This window comes from Orycteropus afer, unplaced genomic scaffold (genome assembly GCF_000298275.1).
Source record: "Orycteropus afer afer isolate SDZICR_OR568_19922 unplaced genomic scaffold, OryAfe1.0 scaffold00003, whole genome shotgun sequence".
In the NCBI taxonomy this organism is placed as follows: Eukaryota; Metazoa; Chordata; class Mammalia; order Tubulidentata; family Orycteropodidae; genus Orycteropus; species Orycteropus afer.
Genome location: NW_006921590.1, coordinates 24,225,487 through 24,252,972, shown reverse-complemented (window position 1 = coordinate 24,252,972; position 27,486 = coordinate 24,225,487). Strand labels below are relative to the sequence as shown.

Below are 27,486 nucleotides of genomic sequence, written 5' to 3'. Positions count from 1 at the left end.
CAACCATTCATTCAGTAAATATTTACTAAGCATCTGCTACGTGCCAGGCACTTCACTAAACCAAAACAAACCCACTGCCATCAAATCGATTCCAACTCATAGCAACCCCCATTGGGTTCCCCAGGCAGTAAATCTTTACAGTAGATTTCCCCCATCTTACTTCCCCGGGGTTTGAACTGCCAACCTTTTGGTTAGCAGTCAAATGCCTTAGGCACTGTGACAAAGTCCCTACTGCCATAGAACTTAACTGCTAGAGGGAAAGTTTGAGAGTGCTCACAGAAATATATACATCAGGGAGAGATAAATACTATTCCAGAGAGGGATAAAGATAAGGTGGATGACAAGGGGGCTATTTTGTATAAGGTAGTCAGGGATGGTCTCTTTGAAAAGGTGGCATTTGGGCAAAGATCCCCATGAACTGAGGAAGCAAGCCAAGGAAATATCCAGAAGAACAGTATTCCAGGCAGAGGAGAATATGTACAAAAACCCTGAGTCAAGAGAAAGAATGTATAGCATGCTTGAGGAACACTGAAGCAAAATTGGGGTGGGGACAGTTAAGAGAGGAGTTTGAGAGTTAACAGAGACACCAGATTGTATAAGGGCTTGTAGACCATGTTAACAGTGTGGTTATTCTAAGTGACATGGGGAACCATGGCAGAACTCTGAATAAAGAAATAGCATTATCTGACTATGTTTATAAAAGATCATTCTGGCTGTTGTGTGGAAAATTAACTATATGAGGTCAAGGCATAATCATGGAAACCAGTTAAATGGCTATTGCAATAATCCAGGTGAAAAACATTGTTGGCTTGTCCCAGAGGGTGGCAGTGGTGATGGTGAGAAATGAGGAAATCTAGATATACTTTGAAAACAGAATCACCAGTGTTTGCTGATGGATTACATGTAAGAGAGGAATCAAAGATGGCTGCAAGTATGTACCCTGAGAGACTCTCTGAGATGGGGAAGTCTAGAGGAGGGCAGGCTGCCAGGGGAATCAGTAGTGATAGACTGGATGGTGTTAAAGGAAGAGCTCTGGTTGTGTAGTGGTTAAAGCATTAGGCTGCTAACCAAAAAGTTGGCAGTTTGAACCCACCAGCTGCTCTATGGGAGAACGATGAGGCAGTCTGCTTTTGTAAAGATTTATAGCCTTTTTGTAAAGATTTATAGTCTCTGTCCAAAAGAGTTGCTATGAGTCACAATCAATATGATGGCAGTGGATTTTGGTTGGATGATATTAAGGAATTATTGTTAATTCTTAGATGTGATAATGGTATTGTGGTTATGGTTTTAAAGATTCTCACCAGAAGTACAACGTGAAATATTTGTGGATGAAATGATACTTAATGTAGGATTTGCAATCTGGGGGTTGGGGGTGGGACGGGAAGTAAGTGGATGGGACTATAAATGAAAAAAAAAAAAATGGCCAAAGTTTTCATTGTTGAAGCTAGGTGTGGGTACATGGGTGTGGGGTGGGGTGCAGAGTCTCTTCTAGTCTGTACATGGTCTTGACTTTTCCCATAGTAAACAGTTAACAGAGAGAGAAGAGAAAGAAGGGGAGGAGAAAGAAAACTATTCCAGAATATGTTAATTTTAAGATTCCTGGCAGGTAACTAAGTGGATGCATATTTAGAGTTTAGGTGATTAGTCCAAGCTGGAGCAATAAATGGGAAATCACAAGATAGATGCTATTTAATGCCATATAATTGGATGAAGTCTTTACTCGCTGAGGAGTGGGTAACGAGAGAAAGAAATGTGAGCAGAGTGTCCTCAAGTCTTCTAATATTTAGTGGTCAATGGGATGCTGAAGATCCACCAAGGGAGACTGAGAAAGCATAGCCAATGAAAACCAGGGAAGTGACCAATATGACAGCATTGAGGATGAGAAAGATGCAGAGAGGTACATGGGAGCTACAGACAACAAATATGAACCCTTTTACACATATAGTACTGCATTGTCAATGAAGGCAAACATGGGTATATGGATGGATAGATGGGTAGACAGGCTGTACGATTAGGTATGTCTATGAAATGGGGAGTGTATCCAAGTACATATATAGGGTTGGCAGACAATGATCCTATAAGTTTATGTGAATGATCAGAATTCCCAGGTGTATAGTAGAGCTGACAAGGGGCAAGGTTGTGGTCACTGCTTGGTCACAGCCAGCTACCCAGAGAGATTGAATAGTTGAACCTGTGGGCTTGGGACCTTAGTCACAGGGGTCATCAAACTCAATTGGCATAACATACTACACAAAACATTGTTCCACCTCCTACCTTGGCAAGTAGCGACTGGGATCTTAAAAGCTAGTAAGCTGCCATCTAGATGCAACTATGGGTCTCTCCTCATCCAGAGCAAAGAAGAATGAAGAAAACCAAAATTCATGGAAACAATTAGTCCTAGCAACTGGTACACCATCTGATCTGCAGCCTATACAACTATGAGACCAGAAGAACTAGATGGTGCCTGGCTACCACTGTCTTCCACTTGAAAGGGGATCTATGTAGGAGATCCTTGATAGAGAGGGAGACCAATGTGGAACAAAACTCAAAATCATTGGAGGAAAAAAAGGGGGGGACCAGGTTTGCTGGTCCTATAGAGCCTGGTGGAACCACTGAGACTACGGCCCCTAGCTGCCCTTTGGGTCTGGAATTGAACCCACACCTGTGGTTTCCAGCCAAACAAAAGACAGGCATATGAGTTGAACATTTACCTCAAGTAGATACACTCCTTGGAGAGAACAATCATGGGAGAAAGAAGGGCTGCTTATGCACAGGGAGACAGCTCAGGGGACAAGGCCCATGGAGGGATGGACACTGGGAAGAGGTAACTGTGGGGAGGAGGTGGGAGGGGAGCTGTTGCATTGTGGTAAACTGTGGTCAATGTCATGAGACAAAGCGTATATGAACTGCTGTATGGAAAGTGAATTTGCTCTGTAAACCTTCACCCAAATCACAATAAAATAAAATTAAAAAAGAAAGAAAGAAAACCAGGGAAGTGAGTTGTACTGCAAGTTGAGTCAGAAAAGTTTTCAAGAACAAGCCCATGATCACCTTTCTCAAATACTGCTGAGAGATAGAGTAAGACAAGGACAGTGAAATGACCATTGGGAATAGCAACATGGGTCATCAGTGACCTCTACTAAGGCATGGAGGGTGGAGTGAAGGTGGCATGAAAATTCAGTTGAGGTCAGCTCAGAATCTGAGGAAAGAAGGTAGAGTTTCTCAACCATGGCACTGTTGACATTTGGAACTGACGATTCCTTGTTGTGGGGGCTCTTCTGTGCACCGTAGAATGTTAAGCAATATCTCTGCTCTCTACACACTAGATGCCACTAGTACCCCCCTCCCACAACTGTGACAGCCAAACTGTCTTCAAACATTGCCAATGTTCCCTGGGGGTGAAATTTGTTGCTGTTGTTGCTGTTACGTGCCATGGAGTCAGCCCCAACTCATAGTGATCCTTCCTTGGGTTTCCGAGGCAGTATCACTACCGAAGTAGATTGCTCAACCTTCCTTCTGAGGAGTGGCTGATGAGTTTGAACCACCAGCCTTCTGGTTAGCAGTCAAGTGCCTTAGGCACTATGCTACCAGAGCTCCTTGTGGTGAAGGTAAGGGCAAAATTGCCCCTGCTTGAGAATCAATGATATAGACACCTTCTTCAAAGAGTTTTGCCAGAGAAGTGCAGAGAGAGGAGGCTATGTAGGGAGGGGAATGACATTATGGTTTTCTAAAGATGGAAGATATTCCCATCTCTTTGTACACTGATACAATAATCTATAGAGAGGGAAGAAAATTTGAATATGCAGAAAAGGAAGACTATATCTTGAGAAGCCTGGATCTTGAGGAAGTAAAAGGGAATGAAATCCAATCCATGAAAAGAGGGTTCCGTTTTAAATAGGAGCATGGATTCCCATACATAGTAAGGCAAGGATATGGGTACACAGACAAGTAGGCCGACCTACTTGGTGAGAGTATGTGGAGGTTCTCTTCTCATTACTGCTACTTTCTTATTTATATAGGAAGCATGATTATTGGCTGAAAGTGCAATAGAAAACAGGTCTTGGAGATTTGAGGAAAAAGATTTGATGAGTGCAGAGGGAGTAAATGAATAGACTAGGGATAAGTAGTCAGGGAGAGGGTGGGGTGGAAAGTGGAAAACAACAGTAAGGGCCATGTAAGTGAGACCATTGTATCTTGTCAGGAAAATCCACATATCCATGTGTTCCACAATTTAAACTGTGTATCACTGCTTTTTGCTTAGTTCAGAGCTGGTAAGTGACTTAAAAAATTCACATTATAATTCTACCCAAAACTTCCCTGGCATGCTGACTCTCTCCATAGGGAGAGAAGATGGGGTTCTAATGAGCTAGCTACTCAGTTCTGTCTCTAATTAGTTGTGTCACTATAGGCAAGTTATTTCACTTCTCTGACCTTGATTTTCTCATCCATAAATGGACAAGTCTGTATTAAACGATCATTAAGGTCCCACATAGCTCCATCATTGCACAGATATTTACCAAGGCTTACTATGTTTTGGGCATTTTCCTGCTCAATAAAATGGCAATGGTGCCATATTGCAAACACAAAATAAAAAAGAATTGCAGAGAAGCCAGTCCAGAAATCTGACACAGTCAAGTAGTTGCACTTCCCAGTGATTTCTTATTTTGTGAAGTAATAAATGTAACTTGCAGACTAAGGTATTCAGAGTAACAGACTATTGACATTTGATCTATGCAACATGCTTTACATGACTTCCATGCTTCCAAACTTCTGACAGTGATCCATTAAGTACAGGTTAAAATACCAGCTTCTTATGAGAACCCCAGTCATTCATTCAAATATACATTTATTGAACACCTACTGCATGTCATGCTCTGTTCCTAAAAATGAGTAAGATGCAATCCTGCTCTCAAGAGGTTCACAGAATAGGGAGTAGACATGTATAGCCTTATAGCACAATCTACCTGGAAGAAGCTATTTCAGATATACGAACAATGTGCTTTAGGATGACGCAACACATCCTCTCTAGGGAAGTCCAAGAAGGTTTATTTACTCAAGGAGAAGATGATATTTGAGTTGTTCGTAAAAGATGAGTTAAAATCGTCCAAGAGAAGGAGATGGGGAAGAGCATAACAAATAGAGCAAGGGTTTGCAAAGGAAATGGCCTGGCATGCCCAGAGCTGGGGTGGGAAGATCTGGCATGGTGGAAGATGAGGTAAGGAGTTTGATTTAAATAAGGCAGTGAGTGACAAGATCCGCTTTATTTTTTTAGGGAAGGAACTATGGCAGTAGGTCCTACATGTTGTAAGTATGTAGGAACCATTCTTGTCACACCACTTGGAAAATAATTCCTATCTTAATAAATTAAAATTAAAACTATAGGCCTTAGTTAAGAATACCTTGTAAGTGACCCTTTTGGCCTCACCTTCACTCCTTTTCTTCCTGGCCTTCCATATCCATCTGGACCACGAAGACCCTGAGAAAATGACACAAGTGAAATGTAGAACGGGCCAGATCAAGAGGTGGTTTTGTGGACTGTATCTTAAAAACTTGAGGTACTGACGTATCTGAACTGGATGCCTTCAGGCTAAATTAAAACTCCATTTTGAATTTCTGCTTTTCTAAAGAAATCATTCAGCCTTTTCTGCCAAAGTTTTACTGTTGTTGTTTCTAACCTAGACAGTTACTTACTTAGTGTCTGTCAGTGTTTCCAGCTGGCCCCAGAGAAGGGGCCTTGGTCAGCAGGAGGTTGAAAAACAGAACTGATAATGTTCAATGAAATAATGTCAGACCTTATAAATAACTTTGTAGGTAAGATAAACACATATCAAGCCTTAGTCCCAATGATTTTCTCAGTCACTAGGACTCCCCACTGTGTCTACTAGTCCTTTGTAAATAAATAATAAAATATAAATAAAAATAAATAATTAAAAAAACTCCAAAAAAAGTAAACTCATTGCCATCGTGTTGATTCCTACTCATAGTGACCCTCATTGGGTTTCCAAGGACATAAATCCTTACAGAAGCAGATTGCTTCATCTTTCCCCCATGGGGTAGCCGCTGGGTTCAAACCACTGACGTTTTGGTTAGCAGCCAAATGCCTTAACCACTACACTATCAGAGCTCCTTAAATATGTAACTAAAATAAGGAAGCAGATTTTGGATGTGACAGAAAATTAACCCCTGGATGAATGCTTTGTTAAACCATTCTCAGGATGTACTAACCCTCAGGATATAAACAACTTCAGGATGCAACAGATAAACTTGCTGATGATGTTTAAGTTTGTAGCGTTTGTCATGCTTCTTCTCCACTTCTGCCTGTCTGTGAGCACAAATTCTTTTAAACCTTACTGTTCTCCCTGCAATTTGGAGCATTTTAACACCTGGCATGGATGTCTGTAAATATCACTCATTTCAAGATTGTTTTATTCCTTAAATAATTTTTTTTCTTTTAATTTCTAGCAGAGTGCCCGTCTAGTATTTTCCACTAAGATGGGTTGATAATGTTAGCTGAACCATTGGCTAAATCAGCAGTGCCAAGAGGTAAGGAATAGAGAATGAGGGCAGAGGTTGGGAGACTATAGGATGCAACTCATATTAGGAGGTGACAGGGTGTAAAAATTTAAAAAGCCATGAAACATGTAAACTGTTTAAATTATTATTTTAGCCCCTCTTTAATAAGGTCTTATAGTGCCTAAGACACTTGACTGCTAACCAGAAGGCTAGAGATTCAAACCCACCAGTCATTCCTTGGAAGGAAGGTTGGGCAGTCTACTTCCATAGTGATACTGCCTCGGAAACCCAAGGAGGGGTCGCTATAAGTTGGAGCCGACTCAACAGCAGTGAGTTTGGATTTTTTAGTTTTATATGTTAGCAAGATACTGAAGCCATTTCTGTTTTTTATCTAGGCTATCCCATGCCCCTTGCTTAGCTGCTTTGTTGGTTTATCTTTCAGGGAAATCCCAGACCTTCCAGCAGAGCAAGGCCAGAGTGGTAACCAGCTCAGACCAATTTTGGTCTGCGGACATGCTCACTGGGAGAAACCAATGAAGTTGCTCAGAACCAATATCTCCCCCTCTGCCTAAGCTTGGATCCACGGATGACAGAAAGTTGGTGTAACTCATCCAGCATGCAAGTTCACTCCATTAAAAATGGACTGTCCTTTTAAATCAAGAGGAACAAAACTTTAGCCAATCCCCAGAGAATTCACACCCAAATTCCTGGAATTTATATGTATTACTTACCCCTTTTCGAATCTCATAAAGGAGTACCCTAACCCCCACACAGGGAATCAGATTTGGGAAGCCCTTGTCTCCTTATCCTGTGCATAGTAATAAGTCAACTTTCTCTATCATCAAAATATGGTATGTTCTGTCTCTTGGCCTTGCAGTGCACTAGGCAGGGACCCACTTTGTCTGGCTTCAATACTACAGTTTCAGAAAGACACATTACTGCACAAAGTTTCCTTTGGTCTAAATTTGCTTTCCCTATGAGACAAAAGGGAGCTCTGGTGGTGCAGTGGTTAAAGCATTTGGCTGCTAACCAAAAATTTGGTGGTTTGAACCACCAGCTGTTTCACAGGAGAAAGATGAGGCAGTCTGCTTCTGTAAAGATTTCTAGGCTTGGAAACTCTATGGGACAGTTCTACTCTGTAATGTAGGGTCATTAGGAGTTGGAATTGATTTGATGGCAATGGGTTTTGTTGTTGCTGTTGTTGTTTAACATGGAACAAAGTAATAATAGATGTTGGTTTAGAATTAGTAAATCTCCAGGGATAAAGATAGACTTTGGGGAAAGATTGATACAGAGGCAGTAGTGCAGTGGTTAAGTGCACAGGCTATAAGCGCAGACAGACCTGAATTTTTATTCCAGTTCCAACACTGGTTTGTATGAGTGACAATGGTGGCAGTGGTCATAATGACTGTAGTGACAGTGATAGTGGTAGGGATAGTTGTGGTAGTGGTGGTAATTTTGATAGAAATTATGAACAAGCTGATGATACTACTGGGGATCTTAGCACCTGAACATTCAGAAAATGAGCTTCCTGTACAATAAAGTCAGAATATTTCATGTGCTTTTTTTCTGGACAAATAAAGACTGCACCTAAATCAAAAAGAAAAATTAGAAATTTAAGCCACCCCCCCAAAAAAAAAAATTCCTATAGCTTGAGGAGCAAAGTTTGAAATGTTAAAAAAGAAATAAAGAAAAGAGAGTAGGTAATCCAGGAGAACCTTCAGTTTACCTGGGCTAAAAGAGCCGAAAATGAGTTCTTTAGAATAAAAGGATGAGGATAAGACTCATTTGCTGTTACTCAATCTTTTCCCTGCTGAAGGACATGCAGAGCCTCCAGCATCTGCCACCCCAGAGACCCAAACTGTGTTTTTTGGAGGTGATTATTTCAAGAAAGCATGCCTCCTCAGATGTCTGTCCCGGGGAGAGTTAAATGCAAACTGAGTTTGCATTATTTTAAATCAAGAAATGTCAATGAACTCAAACAAAGTGTCAAAGCCACCATCTGAATTTTCAGACCGTAGATGAAAAACATAACTTGTCCCATATTCCATTCAGTAGTAATCCTATTCTGCTCTTGTCCTTTCTACATTAAGTTTTAAGTTTCTTCAGTCTGTTTTTGTTTTCTCTCCTTGCTAGCAAATGCTGTTTCAGTGCTGAGTGCAAAAACTTCAGGTTCTTCTCAGATTCAGAAATCTCTCCCTGAAACATGAGCTGCAGGAAAGTCAACAGGACTCTGCCTCATAAAGTTAATGCCAAGAAAGTAGTAAATTGAACATATTCATAAAATGACTTACTTGCTCTTAAGTTCAGAGTAAAGACCAAGGTAAAACTACTAAGCCCTGTTGTTGGAAGTTTTATCTATTGAAGTGAATGTTTTATGGTCTCTCGTTCTCAAAAATTATTTCTATGATTTGAGTACTCAAACCTGTACCCATAAACCTGTACTATCTTATTTGATGCCTTTGAAAAAAAATTGTTTTATGGAACATCTCTGTATTTCTAAAAGGTGCAATGCTTGTAAAGTATCTTTGTCAAACAGAAGTTGCTCATTGGCACTTCCGTCTTCAAAACACATGAGAAGGCAAAATAAATCTTAAGACATCTTTGGGTTCCTTATTTATATTAGAAGTTTAAGAATCTTTGTCTCATTTAATTTTTTCTTTTTTTTATTCTTGTAAAGATATATATAACATATTAATGATCATGTCATATTTGTAGCCCCAAGTTTAATTCATCCTATTATTAATAAAAAAAATTATAATATAACATGAAAAAAGAAACAAATAACAATCAATAAACTCAGTCAAGAGTCCAAAGCAGTAAAACTAGACTTACAGGCTGCCCTCTCAGTCCTTGTGGTCCCCGTGGGCCTTCTTCTCCTGGTTCACCAGACTTTCCCTTTTAAAAAAATGCATACAGAGGAAATTAATTTCCTCCTATGAGTTAATGCAATTTTATGTCATTTTACTTAAAGATTGTACACTCATTCTTTTCAAGTCCTATTAATACCATCACACAGTCTCAGATAAAATATCTTGTGCTAGATTTTGTTAAATACAGATAGCAAATGTCATGTGGTGATGACTTGCATGTTGCATAATGCTGGAAACTATGCCATGGGTGTTTCAAATACCAGTAGAGTCACCCATGGTGGACAGGTTTTAGCAGAGACTTCAGACTAAGACAGACTAGGAAGAAAGGCCAGGTAATCTACTTCTGAAAATTAGCTTATAGATAACTGGCACAAGAGCAATGTTTCCTTCTATTATGCATAAGGTCACCACTATCAGTTGGAGTTGACAGGATGGCAACTACTACAACTAACAAATACAATAAAGATTTTGATGTTGAAAATGAGCAAAACCAGGATGCAGCACCAGCTACAGAATTTTATATGAAAAGGGCTTTTTCCAGGTCTATGTGTGTGAATCTATATTTGTATCTACCTATCTATCCATTGACCTTTGTCTACCTATATTTAAAAAAAAAAAAAAAAAAACTTACTTCCATAGAGTCTGTTCTGATTCATGGCAATTCTCATTGGGTTTCCAAGGCTGTAAATCTTTATGGAAGCAAACTGCCCCATCTTTCTTTCATGGAGTGGCTGGTGGGTACAAACCACTGACCTTGTGGTTAGCAGCCAAATGCCTTAACCACTATATCACCAGAGCTTCTTATTGTCTACCTACATATGTGACGATACATAGATCAAGCCCTTTGTCTTTCTATATGTGTGTTTGTCTATGTGTCTTTTCTTCTCTGTAGCCATCTACCCAGCTACAATATAAAGGGCAGTCAATATCATTACCAACCACATCAGAAATTCATGCTGGACATGGACACCTAAGGAGAGGCTCATTAAGGAAACCCAGGCAGTTCCTCCAAGTCACAGTCAAGGAAAAGTGTGTTCTCTAACATTTACCTTCCTTCCTGGTGGCCCAGCTTTTCCTTTAGAACCCTTTGGTCCTGTAGACCCAGGATTCCCCTGCAACAAGACCACAACCAGAATCACCACAAAGTCAACTATCTGACTCTCTTGTTATTATTGCAAGTCGGAAACTGGTGATATTTTCACGAGTCACCTTAGAGAAACAGGCTTAGCCATGAGTGTTTTATAGAATCACTTTTATCAACCAGTATACCAAATCTATAACACACACACTTATAGTATGGGGTGGGAGGTGGCACTAGAAGAATAAGATGGTCTGTGTAAGAGACCATATCTACCATACTGAGAGTTGGAGGAATTATCTGGCTACTGAAGGGCAAAACACCATTTGATTAAGAGATAAGGAAGTCAAAGTCCTGGACGTTCACCTGCTTGAAATAAAAAATGCTTTAGATGAGAATGCAAAGAACACAGTGGGTTATGGGGCTGGGTTTTTTCCTGACCAGGGGAGAAAATGAGGCCATGGTTTTGGCCATCCTGGAGCTGCTATTTTGCATCTCCCATAAAGAACCTATTACTGACTCAGATCATTCAACTCAATTCCTAAGCTATCTCCAGTCGTCCTTTCTTCAGGAAGTTCCTCCTGATCATCTGTCTCAAATTGTGAAGCTCCAAGGTATTAGGTGGTGGAGAAGAACAGATATGAAAGACCTGAGTCAGGGGTCTTGTTGAGCACTTATTACCTGGATGACCAGTAATCTAATCTCTCTGAGGAGGGATTAACTAAAACAATGGTTTAGTAACCCTTCCTTATATATTTGTGATGAATAAATGAGATACTTACCATGCCTTTTACTAATTTTAGTCTTGGACCACAGAGAATTATGAGCTTGTGTTACACACTCTTGAGTCTCAAACCTGTATGTCATGGGTCACTCTATTCCCACAATATACCTAGAGTAGAACAGGGTATATAGCTGGTGGTCAATATTCACTTCATTGAATTAGTAATTTGGTAGGTATTCCTGAGAGTCACAAATCTCAGAACAAACAAGGTAACTTTATGTTATTTGCCCAAGAACACCCAGGGGTATAAGCTGGATGTTGTTAACAAGCAACTGTGTGGTAGCTGTTTACTTCTCAGGCCTACCTGAGCACCCAGTAAGCCTTTTTCTCCCAAAACTCCTGGTATTCCTTGTCTTCCTCCTGGTCCCTGATCCAAAAATGAAATTAAAATTAAACAATTTTTTACAAAACCACTTATATTCCACGCAACCACAAAATTATCTTAGATGCTGTTGTTAGGTGCTCTGGCCCATCCCCACCTCATTTATCAAGCCTGAGTCAAGCAGCCTGTGTACTCTGAAGGACTGCAGTACATTTGCTCCACTTTCACTAAAGCTGAAGCACAAGAGTATGAGTACTCAGCATCTGGATTTTTGTTTAGCAATCTCCCCAGGTGAATCGGATGAACACTAAAGTTTGAGAATAACTTTTTTATATTTTAATTCACCCAATTTATTTTAAATCCTAAAATGGGGATGGGAGGGACTGCTAGACTATTGATCTCCTTTGAAAAATCAATCCTTTCCTTGCACATTCAAGGGCTGAGAACAAAAGAGCATATTTATAATTTTATCAAGAACCAAAGGTACATTTAAGTGGCCTGGTGTCACTGGGCACATTGCTAGGGAGTTGCTGATTTCCTCCCAAATTCCTTTTACTTTACTGACTTTTTTCACTTTCATTTTTCTCCAACTTTTCTCAGAAATGCTTCCCTATTAGAAGCATTGATCATAGCTTCTGTTCTCCTGGAGAAGATACTGACAATCATCTTTTTAAATAGACCATCTTGCCCACATACCAGTGGGCAAATGAGAATTAAGGAGAGATCTTATCAATTCCCTTGCTCATGGGTTCCCAACATGACTTTTGAAAGAAGAATAAAGTGGTTCAGAAGGGCTTACAGAAGACAGATTTGGGTTATGCTTAGAGGATTCCAAAAGAATTGGTTGTAAGTTTAAATTTCAATTATTGCTAAATAGTTTATAACACCCACTAGACTGGACTCCTTCAGGGAAAGACTCTTGCCTTAATGATCTAAATGTCCCAAGTTTAGCAGCAGGTCATGTGTATAGTTGACACTCAATAAACACTTTGCTGATGATTTTTCCTGCCAACTAAAGTACAATTTTAATTAATTAAATACCTTTTGAATAATTTAAATAATTAAGAGCACAGACTTTAAAGCTAGACTACTTGAGTTTGAAATCAACTTTATCTCTTACTAGTTACATGACCTTGGTCAATTTAATTAACTTTTCCATCTCTCCATTCCCCCTATGTAAAAGGTGGATAATAAAATCTCCTTTCTCTTAGAGTTGTTGAAAGATTAAATGAGTTAATTCAAGGAAAGTATTTATAGTATCTAGGGTGTAGTCAGAGCTCATTAAATATTAGCTGTGTGGTTTTATACCTGCCCTGAATGGGGGCTGTACATTTGGCTTTGGGAGCCCCTAGAAGGGAAGGATTCAATGCCATTTTGACTTACATTAAATCCCTATCAAAGTATGACCTGTACGAATTTAAGTTAAAATTTCCAACAAAAATCCTTTAGCACTAAAACCAAGTTGACTGCTACAACCTGTGGGCCTGGATACCCAAGCTCTCCTTGGTAACCCTGTTTGCCAGGTTGTCCATGCAAACCCTGTCAAAAGGAATAAAACATAATTAGTTCTCAAAACATCATTAGTGTTCATACTGTAGGCGGTACTCCCTTGAAGGATGTCACTTGAAACCCCCAAGAGGAAGACTTAGAAAAGACTTGATGGGCTTTGCTCAATCCTCTCAGGAGACAGTTGGAAAGGAACAGGGAACTTCCATTTAGGTTTGGAAAATGGAAGACCCGATTCTCTTGTCTTTCTCAGTCTTTGCACATCTCTTTCCAGTGTTTTAGCTAGTGATGGAAGCAAAAAATGCTTTGTTTAGAAAACCCTAACCCCATTACCCCATTTTATGTAATGCCTGGTTCCTAAAATCCCATCCAGTCCCTTTTAGGCATAAGGACTAAACGCTGTCATTAAGAACCCTTACCCCATGCAAGGAAACTTGGAATGTCAAACATAGGAACAAAAGTGACACTCTCAGGGAAAAAAAGCATGAAAAAATTACACAAAACTGGCTTTCAAAGCCCACAGCATTAAGCTACTTCTCTAGGCAAAGGAGGAAGCTCTGGTATCTCTAGGCAAAGGATGAGTCATTAAAGCGAATCATTTGGTAACTGCTTTAACTTCTTCCCAAAATTAATATTTTTATTTTTACAGAGACATACATTTTATAAGATTGAGGATAATATCCCTTTCTTGCCTTTTTTCATGTTCCTCACTAGTTCACAGATTATTCATAGATAGGCAAAGAAAAACCTCAAACTCAGAATTAATCAGTATGTGGATTAATTACTCGTTTTTTGAATTTTCTTGTAATTCTTCAGAAATATGGGAAGCACTTCTATTAAATGGTTGTTGATGATGGTGGTGGTGTTTGCCATCAAGTCATGTTTGACTTGTGGTTAGTATTATTTTATTCTGCTTTTCAAGATTTATAAATATAAACAAAGTTTTAAAAAGAAATGTAACTAGACATTTTAAACAAGTTGTGAAATATTGCCTAATTTGCATATCACATTAGTGACATTTCTTACTGCCAGAAGTCATTTTTGAAAATAATGTGGCTACATGTAACAGAGTACATATTCCTTATTAAAATTCCACACCTTTAAATTTATATTAAAGAAATAATTTCAGCAAAACAAAAGGCTATGATAGTTTTTCTTTACATGACAGATCTTGACAACAAAGTGGAAATTACATAAATGCATCACATAAGAATGTTGTTTTTGTTGTTGTTATTAGGTGCCATCAAGTTGGCTCCAACTCACAGCAACCCTGTGTACAAGAGAACAAAACACTACCCGGTCCTGCGCCAGCTTCACAATACTTTCTATACCTGAGCTCATCTGTAGCCACTGTATCAATCCATCTCACTGAGGGCCTTCCCTTTTTTCACTGACCCTCCCCTTTACCAAGCATGATATCCTTCTGCAGGGAATGGTCCTTCGGACAACATGACTAAAGTAGGTGAGACAAAATCTGGCCATTCTCACTTCCAAGGAGCATTCTAGTCTGTACTTCTTCCTGGACAGATCTGTCAGTTCTTCTGGCAGTTCATGGGACTTTCAATATTCTTCACTAACACCACAAGTCAAAAGCAACAACTCTTCTTCAGTCTTCCTTATTCATTGTCCAGCTTTTACATGCCTATGAGGTGATTGAAAACACCATGGCTTGGGTTAGGTGCACCTTGGTCTTGGAAGAGACATCTTTGCTCTTCAGCACTTTAAAGACGTCTTTGGCAGCAGATTTGCCCAGTGCAATACATGTCTGATTTCTGGATTGCTATTTCTATTGGTGTTGATTGTAGAACCTAGTTATATGAAATCTTTGACAGCTTCAATCTTTTCTCCATTTATCATGATGCTACTTATTGGTCCAGTTATGAGGATTTTCACTTTCTTTATGTTGAGGTGTAATCCATACTTCTTCAGAGTGTACTCTTTAATCTTCATTAGTAAGGGCTTTGAGTCATCTTCACTTTCAGCAAGCAAACTTGTGTCATCTGCATATCTCAGGTTGTTAATGAGTCATCCTCCAATCCTGATGCCATGCTCTTCTTCATATAATCCAGCTTCTTGGATTATGTGCTCAGCATACAGATTGAATAAGTGTGGTGAAAGGGCACAACTGTGATGCACTCCCTTCCTGATTTTATACCATGCACTATCCCCTTGTTCTGTTCGAACAGCCTCCTGGTCTATGTACAGGTTCCTCATGAGCACAATTAAGTGTTTTGGAATTCCCATTCTTCTCAATGTTATCCATCATTTGTTATGATCTACACAGTCAAATACTTTTGTACAGTCAATAAAACACAAGTAAACATCTTTCTTGTATTCTCACTTTCAGCCAAGATCCATCTGACATCAGCAATGATTTTCCTTTTTCCACATCCTCTTCTGAATCTAGCTTGCATTTCTGGAAGTTCTCTGTCAATATACTGCTGCAACCATTTATTTTTTTCATTTTTTATTTTATTTTATTTTAATTTTTTTGTGATTTGGGTGAAAATTTACAGAGCAAATTCATTTCCCATACAGCAGTTCACACACACTTTGTCTCATGACATTGACCACAATTCACCACAATTCATCCCTTCCCACTTCCTCCCAACAATCACCTCTTCCCTATGTTCATCCCTCCATGCACCCCTGCCCCTGAGCTATCTCCCTGTGCATAAATAGCTCCTCTTTCTCCCATAATTGTTCTCTCCAAGGAGTGGATCTACCTCAAGTATATGTTCAACTCCTAGGCTTGTCTTTTGTTTGGCCACTGGTGTGGGTTCAATTCCAGACCTGAAGGGCAGCTAGGGGCCATAGTTTCAGTGGTTCAGGCTCTATCAGACAGCAAACCTGGTCCCCTTTTTTTTCCTCCCCCGAAATAATTTTGAGTTTTGTTCCACATTGTTCTCCCTCTCTATGCAGGATCTCCTACATAGATCTCCCTCCTAGTGGTTGACAGTGGTAGTCGAGCTAGTTCTTCTGGTCTCATAGTCATATAGGCTGAGGATCACATGGTGTTCCAGTCACAAGGACTGTTTCCATGAATCTTTGGTTTTCTTCATTCTACTTTGCTCTGGACGTGGAGAGACCGACCCATCGTTGCATCTAGATGGCTGATTGCAAGCTTTTAAGATCCCAGTCGCTACTCACCAAAGTAGGAGGTGGAACAATGCTTTGTGCAGTTTGTTATGCCAATTGAGCTTGATGCCCCCTGTGACTAAGGTCCCGAGCCCACAGGTTCAACTACTCGCTCCCTCTAGGTAGCTGGCTGTGACCAAGAAGTGACTACAATCTTGTCCCTCATCAGCTCTACTATACCCCTAGGAATTCTTACAGAACATACCAATACACTCATAGAACCATTGTCTGCCAACCCTATACATGTTCTTGGACACACTCCCCATTTCATAGACATACCTAATAGTTCAGCCTGTCCACCCATCTATCCACCCATATACCCATGTTTTCCTTCACTGACAACGCAGTGCTGTATGTGCAAAAGGGTTCATCTTTGTTGTCTGTACCTCCCATGTACCTCTCTATGTCCTCCTCTTCCTCAATGCCACCATGTTGATCACTCACATTTGGTACATTGCCCTTCTCTTCACCCAAATCAATACTTATCTTTTTCTATCTAACAGTGTTCCCTACCCTACCCTCCCACTCCTGGTAACCAACAAAGAAAATTTCCTTCCATATAGAAACATTTCCTTCATTTTTACAGTAATGGTAAAAAGTAATATTTGTCCCTCTGTGATTGACTTATTTCACTCAGCATAATATCCTCCAAGTTCATCCACATTATTCAGTGTTTTGCAGATTCTAGGTTATCCTTTAAGGTTGCACAGTATTCCATTGTGTGTATGTACCAAAGTTTGGTTATCCAATTCCTCAGTTAATGGACACCTAGGTTTTTTCCATCTTTTGGCTATTGTAAATAGTGCTACAATGAACATGGGCGCGCATATGTCTGTTCTTGTCATGGCTTTCACTTTTTTAGGATATATACCTAGTAATGGATAAAAAGAACTAACAAGGGATGACCCCCAGTAAGTGATAGAAACACAATTTCAGAAGCTTGGAAAGAAATGACTAAGTGATGATTGAGTTAAGAACAAAGAGAATGATGATTAGAAAAAGAGGGAACTAAAAAAGCTAATGGCAACAGCGTTCCTGGAATAGGAGGAAAATCTTTATAAGAGGAGTTTGACCCTTGAGCCCCTTTCCAATTCTGCCATATGACTGGAAATTTACTCTCTAGAGAATATTTATCAAAAAGTCTCTTGTCTCAGACCATAGGTATAGAGAAGGTTGGAGAGGAGGGAGATGGCACGGGGGAGGAAGTTTAAGCAAACATCTATATACTAAAGAGTAGAACCTCTTCCCCTAACCTTTTCTTATGTAAGCTAGACTTACCCTCTAAGGCAAAAGATTAGAGGATGTTTATGAGAAAATATATAAAATTTGGTGGTCTCCCTATACAATAACCAGATACCTGTTCCTGTCGTCCCCAAATTCCTAGTTTCCAACCAACATTATATTGCCTTATTTTTCAAAATGAACAATCAAGAACCCAGACATTTGAAGAAACGCCCTATCATAGAAGCAGAAACCAAACTAAACTAATGCAATAAGTGAGGAACTCAAAATAAATGAAAGCAATATAAAACAAATGAGAGAAAACCTGAAAAAAACATGTAATTACTATCCTCAGAGAGACAAGAAAAGATACTAAACCCATAAAATATGAAAACAAATATTTTTTTAAAAAAAAGCACATTTATAGCACAAGAAAATTTATTGATATAATGGGAAAATTTTTAAGTATTCAAAAAATGTATGGAAGATAAAGTTAGGAAAGTATCTCACATGGTAGAACAAAAGAAAGAGAGTTTGAAAATGGGAGATAAAGAGAAATAGCTCAGGAAGTATCTAAATAATAAGAATTATAGAAATAAAGGAAAGAAATACGGTAGGGAGGAGAAACTTTTCAAAGAAATAATTCAAGAAAATTCTCGATAGGTGAAGGCCATTTTTTTTTTCAGTTTGAAAGATTCCAAGTTTCCAAGTGCACAATGAATATGAAAGAAAATATTGAGCCACACCTCAGTATCACGAAATTTCAGAGCATTAAATATAAAGAGAAAAGGCCAGAAGTTTCATGGGGATGTTCTGGTTACCTAGTGCCGCTCTGACAAGAATATATCACAAATGGGATGGCCTTAACAAATAGGAGTTTATTCTTACAATTTGGAGGCTTTAAGTCAAAGTTCAAAGTGCCAAGCTCTAGGGGTTGGGTAAAAGCCCCTCAACCTTGGGGTTCAGCTTTGCCTCCTGCTCCTGGCCCGCTGGAGCTAGAAGTGTTCCTTCATTCAGACAGCTGCTGGCTGCTGAGGCTGAGAAGCCAAAGGTTCACAAATAAAAAGGCACAGTCCCGATGTTACCAAACCACACAGCAGGTCATTAATTCAAGTTCATTTTAAGTCCTCAGGTCGGCAGAGTATGGCAGGCTGCTGAACAACGACATGGCTACATGCAGGGTCCAAGTGTGCCATAGGCTAGAGACAATTCCCAAGGCTTCTCCTTATGTACAGGAAGCAGACCACATCCCAAAGGCAGCTACTCAGCTGCTTGTGGTAGATCCCACCATGGAGTTGATTGCCAGTCTCATCATGAGGAATAACTACTACCAGCTGCCCAGCCACTCAACCAAGTCCAGCCAAGCTGACACACAGACATAACTACCACAGGGGGAAAAAAATGAGGTAACATAAAGTGTCTGGAATCACAATAGTACTACATTTCTCAGGAACATTACTAGAAATTAGAAGACATTGGAGCAATTCCTTGCAAATTCTGAAGAAAAAAACATACTCCGCTTATATTTTATAACTAGCCAAATTATAAATCAAATGTGAGGAGGAGACATTTTCAGGTGTGCAAGTACTTGAGTAAATATGCCTCCAATGAACTCTTTTTGAGAGAGTTACTGCAGGATGTATCCCACCAAAACAAGGGAATAAACTATGCGTGAGGAAGATGGAAGAACCAGAAGCGATCCAGGAGATGAAGAGCATACCAGAACGAGGGGATTCTAATCCAAAATCTGTCCCAATAAAACAATAGTTCAGAAGCCTAGGGAGTAATCAGTCTGGATTAGAGCAGAATGACAGAGGGTTCAGGAGGGATAAATCCAACAAAAATAAACTTTGCTTGTTTGATTATATTGGGAGGTTATCTGTTCTGCCAAACAGCTTTGTGGTGAATTAGTAATAGGCACACAGAACACAAAACAAATAGAAACAAAAGACAGTTAAAGGGAAGCAAAAGTTGCAATTATAAGTAATGTTTGCCAAGTTATCATGTGAATAATGAATATCGATTGGCTCAAATAGGGGAAAATATAAGTATATTGCAAGGTCAGGTTGGGGGGAAGTGTATGGAGGAGAAAGTGAACGGGATAAGAGTTAAATTTTCATCTATCACAGTAAGATATTAATTAAAAAAAAATCCAAAATTAAAAATAAAAAAATAGCAGTGTAAGCATGTTGTTTAGAAATGTGGCCATAATACCAGAAGGAAGAGCACAAAGAGATCAAACTGATGCCTCTGAAGAGCCAAGAATCTGGAGCAAGGGTGAAGAATGGACAGGTAAATATATAAACTAAATTTTATTATAAAATGATTACTATTACTTGCCACCACTCATCTGTCAGTATGTCGTACTGTGGTATCCTGTGTGTTGCTATGATTCTGGACTCTATGCCAGAGTATTTCAAATACCAGCATGGTCACTCATGGTAAGCAGGTTTCAGCAGAGCTTTCAGACTAAGACAGACTAGGAAGAAGGACCTGGCAATATACTTCTAAAGAATTAACCAGTGAAAGTCTCATGAATAGCAGTGGAACATTATCTGATATAGCACCGGAAGATGAGCCCCTCGGGTTCAAAGGCACTCTAAATATGACTGGGGAAGAGCTGACTCCTCAAAGTAGAGTTGATCTTAATGGCTTGGATGGAGTAAAGCTGTCAGGACCTTCATTTGCTGATGTAACAAGACTCAAAATGAGAGGAATAGATGCAAACATCCATTAATAACTGGAACATAGACTGTATGAAGTATAAATCTAGGAAAACTGGAAGTTGCCAAAAATGAAATGGAACATAAAGAGATCTAGTAGCTACTGAGCTGAAATGTACTGGTATTTGCCATTCTGAATTGAACAATCATGGTCTACTATTCAGGGAATGATAAATTGGAAAGGATATGTGTCACATTCATCATCAAAAAGAACATTTCAAGATCTATCCTGAAATACAACACTGTCAGTAATAGGATAATATCCAAATACCTATAAAGAAGACCAGATAATATGAATATTACTAAAATTTACATATCAGCCACTAATGTCAAAGATGAAGAAATTGAAGATTTTCACCAACTTCTGCATTTTCTTTCTGAAATTGATCAAACATGAAATCAAGATACATTGATAATAACTAGTGATTGGAATGTGAAAGTTGAAAACAAAAAAGGCCAATTGATAGTTGAAAATATGCTCTTGGTGACAGAAACTATGCCAAAGATCACATGATAGCATTTTGCAAGACCAAGGACCTATACATGGCAAATACCTTTGTCAACAACATAAAAATAGACTATACACACTTACTTTGCTGGATGAAATACACAGGAATAGAATCAACTACATTCATGGAAAGAGACAGTGGAGAAGCTCAATATCAGTCAGAACAAGGCCAAGAGCTGACTACAGAGCAAACTAGCAATTGTTCCTATGTAAGTTGAAGCTGAAGAAAATTAAAACAAGTTCATGAGAACTAAAATACAACCTTGGGCATACCCTGCTTGAATTTAGAGATCATCTGAAGAATAGATATAATGCACTGAACACCAGTGAACAAAGTTGTGGGATGACATCAAGAATATCACACATGAAGAAAGCAAAAAGTCATTAAAAAGACAAGAAAGGAAGAAGAGACCAAAATGGATGTCAGAAGAGACTCTGAAACTTGCTCTTGAACAGAGTAGCTAAAGTGAACGGAAGAAATAATGAAGTAAATGAGCTGAAGAGAAGATTTCAAAGGACAATTTGGGAGGACAAAGTAAAGTATTATAATGAAATGTGCAATGATGTGGAATTGGAAAATCAAAGGGGAAAAACACTCTCGGCATTTCTTAAGCTGAAAGAACTGAAGAAAAAAAGCAAACCACAAGTTGCAATATTAAAGAATCTCATGGGTGAAGTATTGAACTATGAAGGAAGCATCAAAAGAAGATGGACTGGCTCTCAGCCCAACAGTGGAAAGACCTACATGAAGAACACATACCCCAGGGTGATGCACCTACCTACTCTATGGAGATGCACCCCTTAGATCAATGAGCCATGAGACACCAGAGGGGCAGCATTCACATAGAGGGAAAGCTGGACAGACAGGAAAGCAAGTTAAGACGGGCACAGGGAGGGGGTAGTCACAGGGAGGGGAGAGGAGGAGAGTTTTTATGGTTGGGGATGATAATAGGGGCGTGAAATCAAATGTGCATGAACTGTCGAATGTAAAACAAATTTTCTTTGTAAATTTGCACCCAACGCACAATATAAATAAATAAATAAATAAATAAGAGAGAAAGAAAAGAAGATGAAAGGAATACACAAAGACACTGTACCAAAAAGAATGGGCCAATGTTCAACCATTTCAGGAGGTAACATATGATCAAGAATCAATAGTATTGAAGGAAGAGGTCACAGCTGCACTGAAGGAATTGGCAAAAAAACAAGGCTCCGGGAATTGACCGAAATAAACACCTGAGATGTTTCAACAAACATTTGCAACACTGGAAACACTCATTTGTCTGTGCCAAGAAATTTGAAAGACAGCTACCTTGCCAACCAACTATAAGAGATCCATCTTTGTGCCCGAAGAAGGTGATACCACAGAACGCAGAAGTTATGTAACAGTATCATCAATATCACATGCAAGTAAAATTTTGCAGAAGATTCAAAAACAATTGGAGCAGTACATCAACAGGGAACTGTCAGAAATTCAAGGTAGATTCAAAGAGCACATGGAATGAGGTATATCATAGCTGCTGTCAGATGGATCTTGGCTGAAAGCAAAAATACCAGAAAGATGTTTGCCTGTGTTTTATTGACTATACAAAGGCTATTGGCTCTGTGTTTGATAACAAATTATGGATAACATTGCAAAGAATGGGAATTCTAGAACACTTTATTGTATTCATGCAGAACAGAGACCATGAGGCAGTGATTCAAACAGAACAATGGGCTACTGCATGGTTTGAAATCAGGAAAGGTATGCATCAGGGTTATATCTTCTCACCATATTTGTTCAGTCTGTATGCTGAACAAATAATCTGAGAAAATGGACCATATGAAGAACATAGCATCTGGATTAGAGATAGACTCATTAACAACCTGTGATATGCAGATACTGTTTGACTTGGTTGCTGAAAGTAAAGAAGGCTTGAAACACTTACTGATGAAGATCAAAGACTGCGGCCTTCAGTATGGATTACAACTCAACATAAAGAAAACAAAAGTTCTCCAAACTGTACCAATAAGCAAAATTATGATAAAACAGAGAAAATGTTGACATTGTCAAGGATTTAATTTTACTTAGATTCACAATGCTCATGGAAGTAGCAGTCAGGAAATCAAAAAACATCTTGCAATAGATCTTCTGCAAATCTTCTGCAAAAGACCTCTTTAAAGTGTTCCAAAAAAACAAAAACAAACTGTGATACCACTTTGAGCATTAACATATGCCTGGCCCAAGCCATAATACTTTCAATAGCCTCATATTGCATATGAAACCTGGACAAATGAATAAGAAAGACCAAAAAAAAAAAATTCTGTATTTGAATTATGATGTTGGCAAAGAATATTGGATATACATACCATGGACTGTCAGAAGAACAAAGAGCCAGAAAATATAGAGCGAGAATCCTCCTTAGAAGTGAGGATGGAAAGACTTTATCTCATGTACTTTGGACATGTTATCAGGAGGGACCAGTCTCTGGAGAAGAACATCATACTAGGTAAAGTTGAGAGTTAGTGAAAAAGAAGACAACCCTCAAGGAGATGGACTGATACGGTGGCTGCAACAATGAACTCAAACATACCACCAACTGGGCAGATGGCACAGGACCAGGCAGTGTATCATTTGATTGTACACAGGGTTGCTGTGAGTCAAAACTGACTCAGTGGCACCTAACAAGAAGAGCAATAGTACTATTGGACTTTAAAGTTTATGCACAGGCGTGGCTGAGGTTATCAGGAAAAGGTAAAGGAAAGCAGAAGACAGAAAGATATATGGAACCAAAACTAAACCAGACTTAACTGAGCAGAGGACACAGGATGTCTGGATAAACTGCACTTAACAGCACTAATGAATTAAAGAATTCAAAAGCAGGAAATCCTCTCCACAGCCTAACCAAAAAGCCAAACTCACTGCTGTGGCATCAATTCTGAGGCATAGCCAAACTATAGGACAAAGTAGAACTGCCCTATAGGGCTTCCAAGGATGTAAATCTAGGGCAGCAGACAGCCCCATCTTTCTCCCACAGAGTGGCTTGTGGATTTGAACCACCAAACTTTTGGTTAGCAACTGAGTGCTTTAACCACTGTGCCATCAGGGATCCTTCTCCACTGCCTCTCCCTCCAAAAAAAGCTCACTGCCACCTAGTTGATTCTAAATCATAGTGATCTTCATTGGGTTTCCAAGGCAGACTGCCTCACCTTTTTTCTGCAGAGTGCCTGATGGGTTTGAACCATCAACCTTTTGGTTGGCAGCCAAATGCCTTAATCACTATACCACCAGGGCTCCTTGAACAGAGCTAAAGTCCACTGCCTGTTGTTGTTGTTATGTGCCGTCGAGTATCCTTCCAAGGAATTAGATTGCTCCATCTTCCTTCCAAGGAGTGGCTGGTGGGTTTGAACCACCAGGCTTCTGGTTAGCAGTCAAGTGCCTTAGGCACTACGCTACCAGAGCTCCTCTACCACTGCCTAGAGTCGCTTAATTAATTTCTCTGAAGTTTAACCAGATTAATTTACAATCTATTTCTTTTCTGCCTTTTTTTGTTTGGTAGAAACATAATAAGAAAATGATAGTTCAAGACTTTATTTTTTTCACTAGTATTAAAATTATTTTAAAGACCCAAGAAATTATCTTCTTATGTAATAGTTGATTTAAAATCCTTACTTCTTGTCAGAAATTATGTTTCATTTGGTGTCAAACAATAAAAGTTGTTTGGATTTTTTATACTTGGGATTGCTCAATATCTAAGCATTAGGAGAACATTTCTCACCCCTGCCTCCCCTATTCACTCCCTCCCAAGCTCAGAGATGCAATAAGTCAGTCTCTGTCTTCTCTTCCATCCTTGAATCATGAAAATGCTAGGAAAAAAAAAAAATAATACCAGCAGAGCTCAATCAGACTATGTCAGACAGGAGTCTATATAATTAATTTAACTCTTATTTTGAACAAAACTTCTCAAATGATATTTCGAATCAAACATTGCCTTTGAATCCTATCAATAGCAATTACTATGTGGCCTCTGACAAGTTAATTCACTTTGTCAAACTTATATTTCCTCTCTTATCTATAAAAAATGATCCAAGATGCTCACAAAACCTGGAGTTGTGGAAAGTTTTAATGAAGTGATATAAACAAACATATAGGGTAGTGCTGGATACTAGATATATGTTCAGTAAAATTAGATTCTCCCTGCAGAAATATTTTCTATCTCACCCTCAAGCCACACTTTTCGTCTAAAAAAAAAAAAAAAAAAAACCCTGCCATTGAGTTTCTTCTGACTCATAGAAACCCTATAGGACAGAGCAGAACTACCCCTCCACACACACAGGGTTTCCAAGGTTGTCAATCCTTATGGAAGCAGACTATCATATCTTTCTCCCACACAGTGGCCTGTGGGTTCGAACTGCCAACATTTTGCTTAGCAGCCGAATGTCTTAACCACTAGACCAAGAGAGCGCCTTTGTGATTACAAAATCCCCTTCTGTACTCACAGGAAGTCTCACTTCTTCAAATGAAAAAAAAATCATTATTTCAGAATTGAAAGCTCTTCTCTAGATATTAACTTCTTTTCTATCTGAATGAAATATTACAGTGAGGAGTCAGGAGGGGGACAGAGACCTATATAAACTTTCCTTACTTCATGCTGAAGGCATTTGACTGCTAAACAGAAAGCTGGCGATTCAAACCTACCAGCCACTCCTCAGAAGGAAGGTTGCACAATCTACTTCTGTAGTGATATTGCCTCGGAAACCACTGAGTCGGATACAACTCGATGGCAGTGCGTTGCATTGTGTTTGTTTGTTACTTCATGAAAAAGTCCCCATGGAAACTACCCTGTGATTTTTCAGGCAATCTCACACAGCCCAGCCAGACCTCCCTTGACCTCTGAAAGAACTATTTAAAGTAGTCATGTAGGTGGAGCAAAGGATACTCCTTCCAAAGGCACTGACCTTCAACCCTGGCTGACCTTGTCTTCCTCTTGGCCCCTAAGAATAGAAGGGAAACAGAAACCTTAGAGAAAAAACAAATCAATCTTTTCCCAAAATCATTTCACTCCCTCTCCCACAATGGCAGGGGGAATATACTCCACAAGCAGTTATACCTACATTAGGGCCGATGTTTCCAGTTTCCCCTTGAAGTCCATCAAAACCAGAACTTCCCTGAAAAGTAAGAGATGAAATCAAGTCAGCTTAGATGTCTACACATCTGTGTCTATTCTCTAGACCTGCTTTGCTCAATGTGGATATCACTGGCCAGGTGTGGCCACTTAATTAAAATTAAATAAAATTTAAAATTTAATTCTTCAGTTGCACTATCCACATTTTAAGTGCTCACTAGCTACATATGTCTAGTTTTTACCATATTAGACAGCACAGATATAGAACATTTCCACCATCTCAGAAGGTTCAATTGGTCAGTGCCTCTCTACAAGCAAATAACAGTAAATTTCGGTGTTTCGAAACATCAGTGTTGCATCCATCTTTCCCCAAAGTTTGTTCCTTTGGCATCTTCTTGGAATTCACCATGCTGGGGCATATTCTTCAATAAGTCATGCTTAATACTTGAAAACATAGGCATAACCCTTTTTACCTGTATCATATAGGATCCAGAGCGGCAGATGGAAACAGAAGGTAGAAGATTGTGTCTCTACATACATGGGGTAAACAATATATATGGATGATGATGGGGGAAAGATTATACACAGCCACCACAAGGAAAATCTCCTGTGCTCTCACCTCTGTAGGATCAGAAATGGGACAATTAATGGTGGCCAGAGAAAGACTGAGTCCATTTTTCAGGAAAAATGGAACTACATTGGATACCAACTAGGGATATATATATATTTTTTTTTAACTGTTTATTATGGTTTGGGTGAAACCAAATCATTTTCCATTCAACAATTCATATACATTTTGCTTCATGCCATTGATTGCAATCCCCTCGATGTAACATAACTCAACTCACTTCCTCTGTGTTTCCCATTTCCATTTCTCCTTCATTTCTATCCCTTCCTGCCTTCTGAACTTTGTCCTTGGGCAAATGCTGCCCTTTTGATCTGGAATGACTGATTGTTCTAAGGTGTGCATACCTCCCTGGTGTTATTATTTAGCTTATAGAATTGTCTGTTGTCTGGCTGAAAATTGAGCCATGGTATGGGGGTAAGTTCAGTTCCAGGCTTGGATGGGCATTAAGGGCCATAGTCTCAGGGGTTCTACCAGCCACTGTCAGACCAGTAAGCCTAGCCTTTTTTTTATAATTTTGAGTTTGTTCTACATTTTTCCCTCACTTCATCTAGTACTTTTCAACATGATCCCTTTCAGGGCAGTTGGTAGTGGTAGCCAGGCACCATCTAGTTCTTCTGGTCTCAGGATCATGGAGGTTGAGGTTCATGTGATCCATTAGTTCTTTGCACTAATTGTTACCATACATCTCTGATTTTCTTTATTCTTCTTTGCTCCGGATGGAAGGATGGGGAGAGACCAATAGTTGCATCTTAGAAGGCTGCTCACAAGCTTTTAAGACCCTAGTCACCATTACTCAACAAAGTAGGATGTAGAATATTTTCTTTGTGGACTAAGTTGTGCCAATTTACTTTGATGTCTCCCAAGACTATGGTCCTGAACCCCCAGACCCAGTGACTCATTTCCTCAAAGTGGTTATGGTTAAGAAGTTTTCATACCTTTGCCCCCTGTATTTTCTTCCATATTCATGGATATATTTGCAGCATATAAAAATTCATACATAATTAGGCGGGGCAAGATGGCGGACTAGGCAGAAGGATTGCACAGACCCTCTTCAACAAAGAAAAGGGAAACCAATTAATACAGACAC

At 39.3% G+C, this 27,486-nt stretch overlaps 1 protein-coding gene across 1 annotated transcript in view; it reads right to left on the bottom strand.

Moving 5' to 3' along the window:
* The window catches only part of LOC103194057 (collagen alpha-4(VI) chain-like), a 169,974-nt gene that overhangs the window by 54,752 nt on the left and 87,736 nt on the right, over window positions 1-27,486 (bottom strand). Inside the window, exons 19-25 of the mRNA XM_042780329.1 lie at window positions 25,761-25,814; window positions 25,605-25,640; window positions 13,047-13,109; window positions 11,553-11,615; window positions 10,436-10,498; window positions 9,349-9,411; window positions 5,426-5,476 (exon numbers count right to left, since the gene is read on the bottom strand). Coding sequence (XP_042636263.1) covers window positions 5,426-5,476; window positions 9,349-9,411; window positions 10,436-10,498; window positions 11,553-11,615; window positions 13,047-13,109; window positions 25,605-25,640; window positions 25,761-25,814 — 393 coding nt within the window. The remainder of the gene's footprint in view (window positions 1-5,425; window positions 5,477-9,348; window positions 9,412-10,435; window positions 10,499-11,552; window positions 11,616-13,046; window positions 13,110-25,604; window positions 25,641-25,760; window positions 25,815-27,486) is intronic.